At 39.2% G+C, this 12,209-nt stretch overlaps 2 protein-coding genes across 3 annotated transcripts in view; both read left to right on the forward strand.

The window, feature by feature from the left end:
- The window catches only part of LOC122639659 (VPS35 endosomal protein-sorting factor-like), a 51,836-nt gene extending 40,872 nt beyond the window's left edge, over window positions 1–10,964 (forward strand). The window contains exons 14-24 of one of the 2 annotated variants that reach the window (XM_043832543.1): window positions 3,598–3,739; window positions 3,840–3,923; window positions 5,126–5,287; window positions 5,384–5,471; window positions 6,582–6,584; window positions 7,413–7,487; window positions 9,210–9,276; window positions 9,361–9,460; window positions 9,740–9,856; window positions 9,951–10,007; window positions 10,713–10,964. In XM_043832543.1, the coding sequence (XP_043688478.1) occupies window positions 3,598–3,739; window positions 3,840–3,923; window positions 5,126–5,287; window positions 5,384–5,471; window positions 6,582–6,584; window positions 7,413–7,487; window positions 9,210–9,276; window positions 9,361–9,460; window positions 9,740–9,856; window positions 9,951–10,007; window positions 10,713–10,865 (1,048 nt within the window). In that variant the 3' untranslated portion in view covers window positions 10,866–10,964. The remainder of the gene's footprint in view (window positions 1–3,597; window positions 3,740–3,839; window positions 3,924–5,125; window positions 5,288–5,383; window positions 5,472–6,581; window positions 6,585–7,412; window positions 7,488–9,209; window positions 9,277–9,360; window positions 9,461–9,739; window positions 9,857–9,950; window positions 10,008–10,712) is intronic. The other variant, XM_043832544.1, reaches the window with a different exon arrangement.
- The window catches only part of LOC122639660 (splicing factor, suppressor of white-apricot homolog), a 29,538-nt gene continuing 25,091 nt past the window's right edge, over window positions 7,763–12,209 (forward strand). Inside the window, exon 1 of the mRNA XM_043832546.1 lies at window positions 7,763–7,778. The gene's annotated coding sequence lies outside the window, so the exon portion shown is untranslated. The remainder of the gene's footprint in view (window positions 7,779–12,209) is intronic.

The raw sequence follows: 12,209 nt of genomic DNA on the forward strand, positions 1-12,209 counted from the left end.
TCATAAGATTTGCCCTAATCATACTGTGTTTTCACCAATTCATGGAAACGCTTAAACAGTCAAAGACCTCATTCTTCTGACACATCAAGTATATCATGGTGAGGCGAGAATGATAGTCAATAAAAGAAACAAAGCAGCAGTAACCAGAGACAGAGACACAACGGGCAGTTCCCCATACATCAGAATGAATTAAAGACAAAGGAACTAAACTTTTACTGCCCAAACTTGGGTAACTGATTCTAGTTTGCTTTGCAAAAACGCAAGCATCACAAAAAAAAGGGTTTGGGTTACATCTAGAAACTAAAGTGGGAAAAGCAGTAGACAAAGTGCCCAACGGAGGATGTCCGAAGTGTTGGTGCCATAAATGTAACTTGGTCAAAGCAGCAGTAGAGGAGTCCATGTGTTGAACTTGAGTAGAAAGAACAAGAGAAGAACCACTGTCCAGAATTTAGAGACCACCACGCACCTTACCACTACCAATCGTTGCTACCGTCACCATGTCCTGAAAAATGTTGTGAGAAGGAAAAAAGGTTACTTTGCAATTTAAAGCTTGGGTAATACTACTAATGGAAAGTAGATTAGTAGGAAAATATGGAACATGTAAAACAGAAGATAAGGATAAATTAGAGACTTGAATAACTCCCTACTCAGAAATAGGAGAAAAGAAACCATCTGCAATGCGAACTTTTTCCTTACCTGAAGTAGGAGAGTACTGAGAAAATGGCTTGGAGAGCCAGTCATATGGTCCATAACATCTAAATCGATTATCCAAGGAACGGATACCATTGAGGCACTAGGATTATCAAAATAAATACCTGAATGGGCAAAATGGGACTCAGAGTGAACTGGCAGAGAGGCAGCTAGTGCAGCAGACGGAATAAAAAGCTGGGTCATCATGTGGTGCAGCATAGAGAGCTGCTCCTGGGAAAAGGGTGATTCGGTAGGGCCCGTAGAACCCTCAGTAGTAGTCTCAATGTGGTGGGCAAGAGGTGGATTACCACGGCCACGTCCACTGGTAGAACCACCACGCCCATGGCCAGTGCCAGTCTCGAGACGCCCATGAAGCTTCCAACAACGATCTTTGGTATGGGCAGAATGGGACTCATAGTCTGGCTGCGATCACCTGATAGGTTGGAAGAACTCCCTCCACGAGATTGAGAACCAGAAAATAAGGCGGACCTTTCTTGAGAATTCAGCTGTAACATGGCAACACGCCGACTATCCTCAAACTGAACCAAAGAATAGGCTGGGGCCAAGGTTGGAAAGGGTTCACGATTCAGGACATGAGCCCCAATCGAATCAAATTTGATGTTCAGGCCAGTGAGGAACTCATAGACATGAAGCTTGTCTTCCCGTTTCTTAAAAGCAGAAGCATCACCAGGACAAAGGGGATGATAATTCCCATAAAAATCGAGTTCCTGCCACATACCTCGTACCTTTGAATTGTACTAAGAAAGGGTCATCTCCCTCTGCTTGGTGCCGCTGATTTTCTATTTCAACTCATACACCTGGGCAGCATTCCCAACCTAGGAATAGGTTTCCTTTGCAGCCTGCCAGATCTGAGCCGCAGTATCAAGTAAAAGATATCCCAAGCAATATGGGGTTGCATCATATTCAATAGGAAGGCCATAACAAGTGAGTTGTCAGAACACCACTTCTCCTGAGCAGCATCGGCAGTTGTAGGCTTCTCTAAATCGCCCGTGAGATACTTAGAAAACCCACGGGAACTGATAGATAGGGAGCAAGACTTCGATCACATCAAATAATTACTCCCATCAAGTTTAACGGAGCACACAGGGATGGTAGGAAAATCATGACGGTTGTTTCCTGCGCCCAAAACAGGAGATATGGTTGAAGTCGTTGACGTATCTGTTCCCTCCATCTGAAACATATTGTTGGAACCGCTTTCTCTAAAAGGCTAACCTTGTAGGAAAGGGAGGAAACAATATGTACATCATACAGGAGCTTTAACACAGTGGACTATCCAAAGGGGGACACGGGTGGATAAATAATTTCAACACCTGCCCGCTCCCAGAGGGACTCGATACCGTGACCCCTACCTGTTCTGATACCATGATGGAACTGCTTACTCTAAAAGGCCGACCTTGTAGGAAAGGGAGGAAACAATATGTATATCATACAGGAGCTGTAACACAGCGGACTATCCAAAGGGGAACACGGGTGGATAAATAATTTCAACACATAATATCAAAAAGCAACTGCACAAACAAAGGCGCCGGAAGAAATCACCAAAACATGTCACAAGGAAAAAGATGTAGCATGAACAATAAAAAATCAGATCTGAGAATAAACCATCAGATCTAGTTTAAACCATAGGGATCAAACAAAAAAGGGGCCCTTGGTGGGAAAGAAAAAATCACCACCAAGGGTGAAAACAGGGCTCATGGTTCCAAGAGAGGAACCACGAGAGGCGGAAAGTGGAAGGTGGCGGTGCTGCTGGCGGTGCTAGGAGAAGGTGGAAGGTGGTGGTGCTGGTGCTTTTCGGCGGCAAGAGGTGGAGGCAGTAAGTGGTGGCGGCGCTGTGTGGAGGTGGAAAGAGAGAGAGGAAGGAGAAGAAGAGGCGTTGGTGCTTAGGGTATGGCGGGAGGAGAGAGAGAGAAAGGGACTAGGTCATTGAAGATCCCAAGGTGGATCTCAGCTCTTATACCATGTTGGAATTTGGGAAATTATGACTTATGTCAATCATGACACTAGCCCCTTTATTTATAATAGTATGAAGTAGAGTTACAGTAGGGTTACAATAGAATGACCAAAAAGACTAAACTACCCTTGTACTCATATTACAATAAAATTATAAGGAAACTTGAAGTACTGAAGCAGTACAAAGGATCAGCAAACTGCAATAGCCCCTTGAAAGAAGATTTGAAAAAAGAAATAGCTGAGTGAATATGTGAGAACTCGATGAACACCAGGCTGCATGTCTGTTTATGAGAAGTCCATGAAGAGAGCACCCTCATTTTAGAATAATACGAATGATTAGCTATATTTTATAGAATAGACCTAAAACCATGCGTAAGAAGTATATTGACCCTTTTACACATTACATGGACTAAAGTAACTAAAGCAGCAAACTTGTAAAAAGACCCAAAAAGTAGTAATTCCAGTGATGAACCCGTAACCTTTGTAAATTTACAATGACTTTACTCAAATCGCATGGAATTGGGTTCTTGGGAAAGGTAATTGAATGACCTTTCTGATGACACAAAATCAATGAATTTGGACAAATTTTGACATGAAAAGTCTACTCTCCACGAGTAAAGTGATGGATTATGACCCATGGAAGATGGTCTAGATTCCCCTCCATAGCATATCGTGAACCATTATGTCATCTTGATTTTTGTGTGATCTTTAGTGAGTTTCACGTTCATCAAGTGTCATCTGGTTAAGAATTAAAATTTTTTGTTACCTAGCCCCTGGCTTTGGCTAGTTAGAAAAGTGGTTTCAGTTTCTGACTTGTGTCATTGTGTGTGAGTGTATAAATATCAGTTCTTGATTCACAAGTACTCCATATTGGTTACATTACCCCCAACCCCTCAAAAAAAAGTACTCAATATTGGTACCTATTTTATTCGACAGGAATGGTTATATTCGTGATCCAACAACCGTGCAGTTGCTTTTTGAAATTTCTCAGGCTCTTCACGATGATATAGACTTTTCAAGCATCAAAGATGATGATAATCAACATCCTGTACATCTCATTTCTCGTTTTGTGCGGATGGTAAGCTCTTAACGATAATGTTCAGCAAAATGGCATGTTCTTCTTACTATGTTACATAATGAATATAATGGGAATGAATTTACAATTGTTAACTGTTTAGGTAGACTTTGGAGCAGAGATGGAAAACCATTTAATATTTTTGGTTGAATGTCGTGGAGCTTTTGGTAGCACTAATGAGCTCAAGGTTTGTATTATGAATGCATTACTTCTGTCTCATATGTACAAAATGACTAGTTCCCTCACTGTAATTACTTGGAAGTCATGTAACAGAAAGAAATATTATCTCATGATCATTTAGTAGAAGAAACTTTCCGTTTCTCATAACAATCTTAATATTTTCTGATCGCCATTTCTCATAACAATCTTAATAGTTTCTGATAATATTGAGGTTTAAGTATTTTATGTATCAGAATGGTTTTTCAACCATTCAATTTCTCCGTAAAAGCTTTCGTAATCAATAAAAAGCATCATTTGCTCTTATCATTCCCAAAGTACTTGTGGATTTAAAACTTACAAAGCTTTACTTCTATAAAGATGGACTTACAATTTTCTAATGGACAGTTTATAAGGCAGACAGCTAATAACTGGGCTGACTGCTTAATGCTTCTAGCTGCAACAACAACAACAACTCGGCCTTATCCCAACTAAATGGGGTCAGCTACATGGATCCTTGCCCTCGAAGTCATACTTGATACAAGGCCTATGGCCCTAAGCTATGCATGTCTTTCCTCACCACTTCTCCTAGGGTCATTTTAGGTCTGCCCTTGACTCTTTTAATTCCTTCAATCTGAATCAAATCACTCCTCCGTACTGGAGCATCCAAAGGTTTCCATTGAACATGGCCATGCCACCTCAAACAACTTTCTCATAGCTTATCATGTATCAGAGGCTCAGAGCTACTCCCAATTCAGCTCTAATATGTTCATTCCTTACTTTGTCCTTCCTAATTTTACCACTCATCCATCTCAACATCCTCATCTCCGATTCCATTTGGGATAAAAGGTTTCTAGGGGATGTTGACACCTCATACACACTTTTATGATCAGGTTATGCATTTCAAGCAGAAGACCCAAAGTCCCAAACTTATGATTATGTTTTTCGCACTTGGAAGGTAAATTTTAAAGGACGAAGGAAAAAGATCTAGTGGTCAACTATCGTTCGAATATTTGTATCTTTTTATGTTGTGTTTCTCTAAATTTGTGAACATCCAGGTTTTTTCATCTTTTTCATTCCAACAGCATGTCATGCTTTCTGTATCATAGGATTAAGAATGTCTAGAGGTAGTGATATGCTTTGATGTCTTTGTTATTGCATACCAACCCCCCCCCCCCCCTTCTTTTTCTCCTCCTTAGGAATTCCTCATCTAAGACTTCCCTCCACTGGCAGGAAACCCTTGTGCACTCCAGCAATTACCTAGCAGTTAAAGCTATGAAAGACGCTAAAAAACATATCAGTTTTTTAAAATCTTGCATAGCGTTTAGTGAAGTTACAATACCATCAATTTCAATTATCATCAGGCAGATGAATCTTTATCTTGAAACTGCAGAGGTAATATTTCCCCTATTTTCTTCCATATTTTCTGTTATAGTCCACCTAATCAGAGCATCTATCCTCACTAACAATACCTTGTTTCCGAAATTTCAGGTTGCTTTATTAGGTGGATTAGTTTCTCATACAGATGGGCTAATTGATTCAACAATCAGTTGTTTACAAAGTTTGGAAGTAACTAACGGTTAGATCCATCACTGATGTGTACTCGATATTTCTATTGATAAATAACTGATTTGTACTAGATATTTTATTGATAAATAACTGAAATTCAAGTCTTCTTGAAATGTTCTCAATTGTTCATTATTGGACATCATACAAATTATTGAATAGTAAACATGTAGGTAACCTTGATTAATTGGCTTTGAGAGCTTAATGGTTACAATTGCACAGATACCTGCCTCAGCATGCAAATCTTCCTATCCCTATAATTAAGTTTCTATATTGATCAATGATATTAGCAAGATGCCAATGACTATGAGAGGAGTTTTTCACCCAATAATGAACATTGGGTCAAACTTCTCTTTAACAAGGTGACTTGTTACCTGCAGGCCTCATCCGGCAAATTAGGCTATTCTTTGTATTTTTCTCACATTTCCTATTGCACGATTTTGATCCCAATACTTCTCTGCCACGAAAGGGGAATAAACTGCTTTCGGAATCTGTTGAAGTCGGTTGATTTAAGAGGGCTAAGTGTCACGGCCCGCCCAACAAAGGCCCACGGGCCTAACTTGCAAGCCCATGGACTTAGACATTGGGCTAAGACCTAGTCCATGGCCTAGAACTCTCTACACTAGAAGAGAATCTAGATATGTTCTAGAACCTCTAGAAACAAAGATGGTCAAGGAAGTTTCTAGAGAAGCTTCTAGAAAAGCTTTGTAAATATCTAAGGAAGGAGGACAATTCTAGAGTTCTCCAAAGAGCTAGAATCCTCCACAAAGGAGGTGGGAAAATTCTAGTTCCTTAGGCTAGAAAGTTCTCCACCATTGGATGGAGAACACTTGTACAAATCCTAACCATACATTGTAAGTTGGGGTGCCTATAAATAGAGGTGGCCTCATTTGGCTAAGGCACAACCAATCAACCAACCAACCACCCAATCAAGCAAGCAAGCTATCAAGTCTTGTACTAAAAGCTTTCAAGCAATTCAAGTGCATTCTTTCAAAGTCTCTCTAGTGTTCTCTAAGTTCTCTTCCCAAGTCCCTTGCTAGAGTTGGTGAAAGGCTGACTTAGTGCTAGAGTGAGTGCTAAGTGTCATGCGGTTGCTTAGTAAGATCTAGGGCCGTGACATAAGGCTGTGTTTTGTTTCTATGTTATTCACATGTATGTGCATCTTCATAATATCAATAAATGCACTTAAAAAAGGGATAGTTTTTTCTTTCCTTTTCATTAGTATATTTCTGAAATTTCATTATTAGTATTCGAAGGTAACTTCCCATGAATGGTGTAGGATACTAGGATATATATCTGCCATGGCTAATGGCACGATAATGTGGCCAATCCAATGACACTGCACGTTTGGCAAACCCAGTTGGCCACCTGTTCGTTGGATTGTTAAAGTGTCCCTGTTTTCCCTCCATGTCTCTAGGAAAGGATGCAATACATAAGAAACATCCTTATATGACCTGTAGGTAATGTTTGAAATTTTGACTTAAGGGTGATTTTGAATACTGGCGAAACAGAAATATTTTGCCGATGTCAATGGGTTTCGCTCAAAATTTTGGCAATCTCAGTAATTTTCCCAATTTTGTCACATTTTGACCCCAGGTAAAGTGAAATATTTTGCTAATCTTGACAAATTTCTCTAGAAATTTCGAATGTTGCCTATAGAAAAACTGCTCATTTCCTTTAAAGATAGTATACCAAAATCTCCCCTAGAATTCTTGGCTCCATAGGAATCTATAAACCAGGGTAACAAGCAAGGTTTAGTTAGGGCTCTGCATTATAATGTTCAGAGTTTCTTATTACCATTTTGAACTTTATACCATTAAATTTGCAATTTGTTTATGCTCAGTCATATTTTGCAACTTTATTTGTTTCACAGAGCTCATTATCTGTTTGTTTATGATCAACATATTCATTCTTAGAGGCATTGATAGCTAAATTGGCTTATTTCCTTGTTTAGGCCGAACACCAGTTGACCTAGATGGAATTCTCTCCTCAGTAAGGAAATTATGCAGTCTCTTGATTCTGATTCCAGGTTATTCAACTATTTCAAAAATTCATTCAATCTAAGCTGAGATATTATGATCTACTAGATGTTTATTCATGTTGTGCTAACATATTGGATGCTTAGTTTCCTTCATACCAAGAATATTATTTATTTTTGTGGCACTACTTTGAAAAAGATAGCACTTGTACTAGTGTGAAATAATGTTGGATCAGGGGTTTCTTCTTCTTCTCTTTTTTTTTTTTTTGGGTATGTGTGTGGGATTTTAACAACACACATGCCTTCATTGCATGTGAGCAAGAGAGTGAGAGAGAGAGAGAGGTGGACACTGTGTCTTGTGAGTTCTATCTAAGCTGGCACATGTAAAGTTCCTATCCCATCCATATCTTTTACGTCGCCATGTTGACTGGCATTATCTGCTATGGACGTTTCCATTGGTAGCTCAGGCAATAGTCCAAAAGATTCTCAGTTGTCTATTACCTCACCCTCTTGGTGTTGATGGAAACATTGCCTTGGAAAAAGGGGTTGTATCACTAAAAAGCATTAAAATAAAAAGGAAATATTGGGAAGAATGAAATTTTTTAATTGAACAACAGAATTTTTATTGGAGGAAGGAAAACTACTAGATACAAAAGAAGCACGAAGAACCCAAATCCCGTATAGGAAAAGAAATGACATTTTCACATTTTTTTAAAGGAATAGAAAGAGGCTATACACTTGGGTATTCCAAAAAAAAAGGGTTAAAACTTGATCTTGAGCATTGTCACCATGATTCTGCCATGTGGAAAAGTGATGTGGCAAATCTGACCGTTGGATACCTAGGGAATAGTCTGGATTGGACATATGTCAAATTCAGCTGCAGATTCAATAATAATGACATACCTTCCTTGTAGTCCATGCACCCTCTTTGTAGTGCTTTATTTTTTAAGGGAAAAGGCTGGGCACACCGCCCGCATACCACAAGCTACCACCCGCTGTGTCTCTCTCTCTCCCCCCTTTGAAATGACCCCCTGCCCCTCCTGTTTGATGCCCTGTCCCACACCCCCATTGGTGCTGCCCGCTAGCTTACCTCTCGCGGGCAGTGTGTGTATCCCTCTCCCATTTTTTAATGTTTGTTTTGGCACATGGCCAATTTTGATGGGGCTGAAACTTGACATATGACTGAGAGACCTAGGATCTACCTGTACAAAATTTCAGCCCCATAATCATTGCCATGTGGCAGAAGTAATACATGGTTACAAAAATCATATGTCACCAACATAGTGACAGCAAATTAAACCTGAAAGAAAAATGTCTGAGATGGGTGTTCCGCTGATGGAAAGTTATGATTCTTCACTTTCCAATGATTCTCTTACATCCAGCAATCACAATTAAATTGCATAAACATGACGACTGAATATAATGAAGAATTCTAAGTACAGCTCTGTGTCATGGTCTTTCAATACCATATGAAGTAATGAGTCAGCTTAAAGTTTTCCTCTGATACAGCATAATTATAATCCATTAATTTCCTACTATGTTACATAGAGGAGAGGGTTTTGGGGATTTAGAAGCCAAGAGGGACATTTGGTGTCAGATTTTGCAAGCGCTGAAAAATGGAATTTAAGGACTCAAGGGATGAATGCAGCATTTTTTGTAGATTTTCATTTCTTATCATATAAACAGTTTTAATTATCCTAATTGTTTCTGCATGCTAGATCACTGTTTGTCATGTTTCCTTGTTTTTCTCTGATGTTTTCTTGTATTATGAAGCTAATCCTGAATGTGGAGCCACTTACATCCCAAGGAATGTATTATCCAAAATTAGTTCTCAATCATGGTGAGACTAGCATTGCATCTTTTGGTGTTGATACTTGTACCTCCTATATTTCAGTATTGACTTAATGTTTCTCAAAATTTGTAGGATAACTCCAAGATTGAGGATCAGGACATTCTGTGCAGTCGTTTGTCTATCTACAACACTATCCCAACATAAGCTCCCGTACCATGCTAACAGTAGGGAGGTACTATTGTTATCTAACCTTGTCTATGTCTAATAGTTTATTTTAATTAAAGCATGCAAAGTAGGTATGCCTAGAACCTAGAATTGTCAACCAACCTGCTGTGAGAATAATTCATCCATTGAACACACTGGTATATACAAACTGAATGATTCTCTTTCCATTGATTGTTTGGAATTTTGAGCATGTACTACAAGCTCCCAATGTAAAGAATTTTCTGTTACTCACTGCTTGCTTATACTTCTCATGGCTCATGATATCTCTGTCTATCACCTTATCCAGGTTGTGGGGAATGACCTATTATTTTTCTCTGAGCCATCCTATTACCAAGAACTTCTCTCTTTCTCCGGTTCTGTTGTTCAGAACCTGGTTGATGAAGTAAAACAGGAGCCAAACCAGGTAAGTATCAATATGTGGACCTATTACAATTATTCTAAGACTCCTTACTATGAACTTTCTCTATTCTGAGCTAACACCCAATGCTTGCACCAAGGCTGCTCGAGGAAGTTTGGCACTTGAAGCTTGCAACTGCATCATATCGTCCTTCATAGTAGGTTTCTTGTTGCTAGTAGTATTATTTGAACTTATGATGTAGGTTTTGCATTCTACTCTGTCAAAATGGGAAGAAATGGAGCCCTATACGCTTTCTGAAAAGGCACATATGACACATGCATCTTGGTTGGAACCCAACATGCCAGTAATCATAGCTGTCCAGTTAAACTCCATTCTCTTGGGTGGTTGAAAATTATATGCAAGTCCATCCAAAATAAGAAATTATTGATAAGGATTAAGTTTTCCTTCTTCCATGCCTCTTCACCAATTGGTGATGTGACGGTATGATCGGATTCTAGGTTCATAATTAACTCTCGCTACCTATTGTATGAGGCCGAAAAAACCCTTCCCCAGTCCAACCAAAGGGTCAGATCCTATGGTTGAAGAGATTCATGATGAAGGGAAACTGGGTCCTATTGATATTATGGCTGGTGTGAGTTTGTACATTTAACTGATGGTTCATAGTGAATGTTGGGTCCCAACTACTTTGTATTTAATGGACAAGTGGAGAAGTTGGTTTCCTTCTCTCTAATTTTTTCTTTTTTGGGTAAATCCTTCTGCTCTATGTGAGATGCAGAACTTTGTGATCATGTCTAGACAATAATTATGTACCCATAGATATTCTTTCCTTCTCTGGTAGGAATTCCTGCAGATAATTCATTGTTCTCATTTTTTCCCCCAATGGCATTGCATTTTTTGGCAGGCAAATCAAGAAATAGTACCAATATGCTCCAAATTGATAGAGATTGCAAAGTCATGTCTGAATGCCAATAACAAATATTTGCATTCTACAGTCAATTACCTTGACAAACACTTTTCAACTTCTACGAGAGGGGTGCCAGCAGTTACCACCTGAGAAAGAGACTGTAAAAGCTTGTGCTATGTTGAAATTGTGATTTTGCTTTGAATACTTTATTCCTGTAATTTGGTAAGTTATAGAAAGTCTTTGTTCCAACAAGTGATCGATCTAATCTCAAAAATTAGCTGTGGGAACCCTCTTGAGGGATAATGTTTCTCTTTACAGTATCACTAGCAACCATAAGAGATGCTCACAAGGAAATGAACATGAAGCAATAACTTGTCATAAAAGGCAATTTGCCCTATAGCTTGGCAATCTATGTGCATGCCCAAGTCAATGGAAGGTTTAGGTCTGGGAAGTTTGCACGACCATAACCTGGTTTTGTTGGAAGGATCTAAGTAGAGCAATAAAGGTGTCAAAAGAAAATGGGATTGCCTGCATGTAGGTTGTGGGACTGGTATGCATGTTTGATTGGATCCTCTGATACCTTACATTGAAGACTACAAAGTGCATTCCAATGTGATAAGGAGACCTCATATTAACAGAGTGGCAGATCTCTTTACCTCTAACAAGGACTGGATTCTTCCACTTCTCAATTCTTTGTTCCCCTCCTTTGTCTTTGATTCCATATTAATTTTTCATCCCATTTTGATCTGGATAGCTAGCTTTGCACTTTTAGTCGTACTGGAGGTCTTACAACCAAACAAGGTTTCAATAAGCTTGCCAGGAGACCAACCTGTGCGGCTGTGCTACTTCCTCAGGGCTTTCCCGTGGAAATAGTTTTGGAAATTACCCCTTGCCAAAATATCGGTCGTTTCTTTGGAAGTGCATCCAAGATGTGATAAACTAGAATGAGACTGTCAAAATAATGCATATTATTGGCACTATATTCTATTTGTAAAGGATGGACCTTGGTGCAACGGTAAGGTTGTTTCTTTGCGATCAATTGGTTGCATGTTCGAGTCGGGAAACAGTCTCTCTGCAAAATGGGGTAAGATTCCCACCACTGTAACCTTTTTTTTATTTAGAATAATTGGTCATATCCTTATCTCTGGTGAACTCATACTAAAGAAATAAGATTTAGTGTTGGTTAAAAGGGATATTGCAAATCTATGCAATTTGGCATCAGCAGAATCAGGGGATGTTTCATTAAAGATCATTAAACCCAAATAGAATATTTGGTTATAAATGGTGGACTGAATCCTCTTACACTAGTTTATCCAAGCTACTATAGGAGGCCTTTGAGGGTCTCTTTTCTGGGTAAACATTGTTCTACATTAATTGTTTTGATTAGAAGCGTTGATATGGTAAAGAAGGAAGGGTGGAGTGCACTACTAACAGCAATTTGGAGCTCAAGACTTGGATCTGGAATGTGCCAATGAACGTTAGAAGGTGAGGCTC

Source organism: Telopea speciosissima, chromosome 9 (genome assembly GCF_018873765.1).
Source record: "Telopea speciosissima isolate NSW1024214 ecotype Mountain lineage chromosome 9, Tspe_v1, whole genome shotgun sequence".
Classification (NCBI taxonomy): domain Eukaryota; kingdom Viridiplantae; phylum Streptophyta; class Magnoliopsida; order Proteales; family Proteaceae; genus Telopea; species Telopea speciosissima.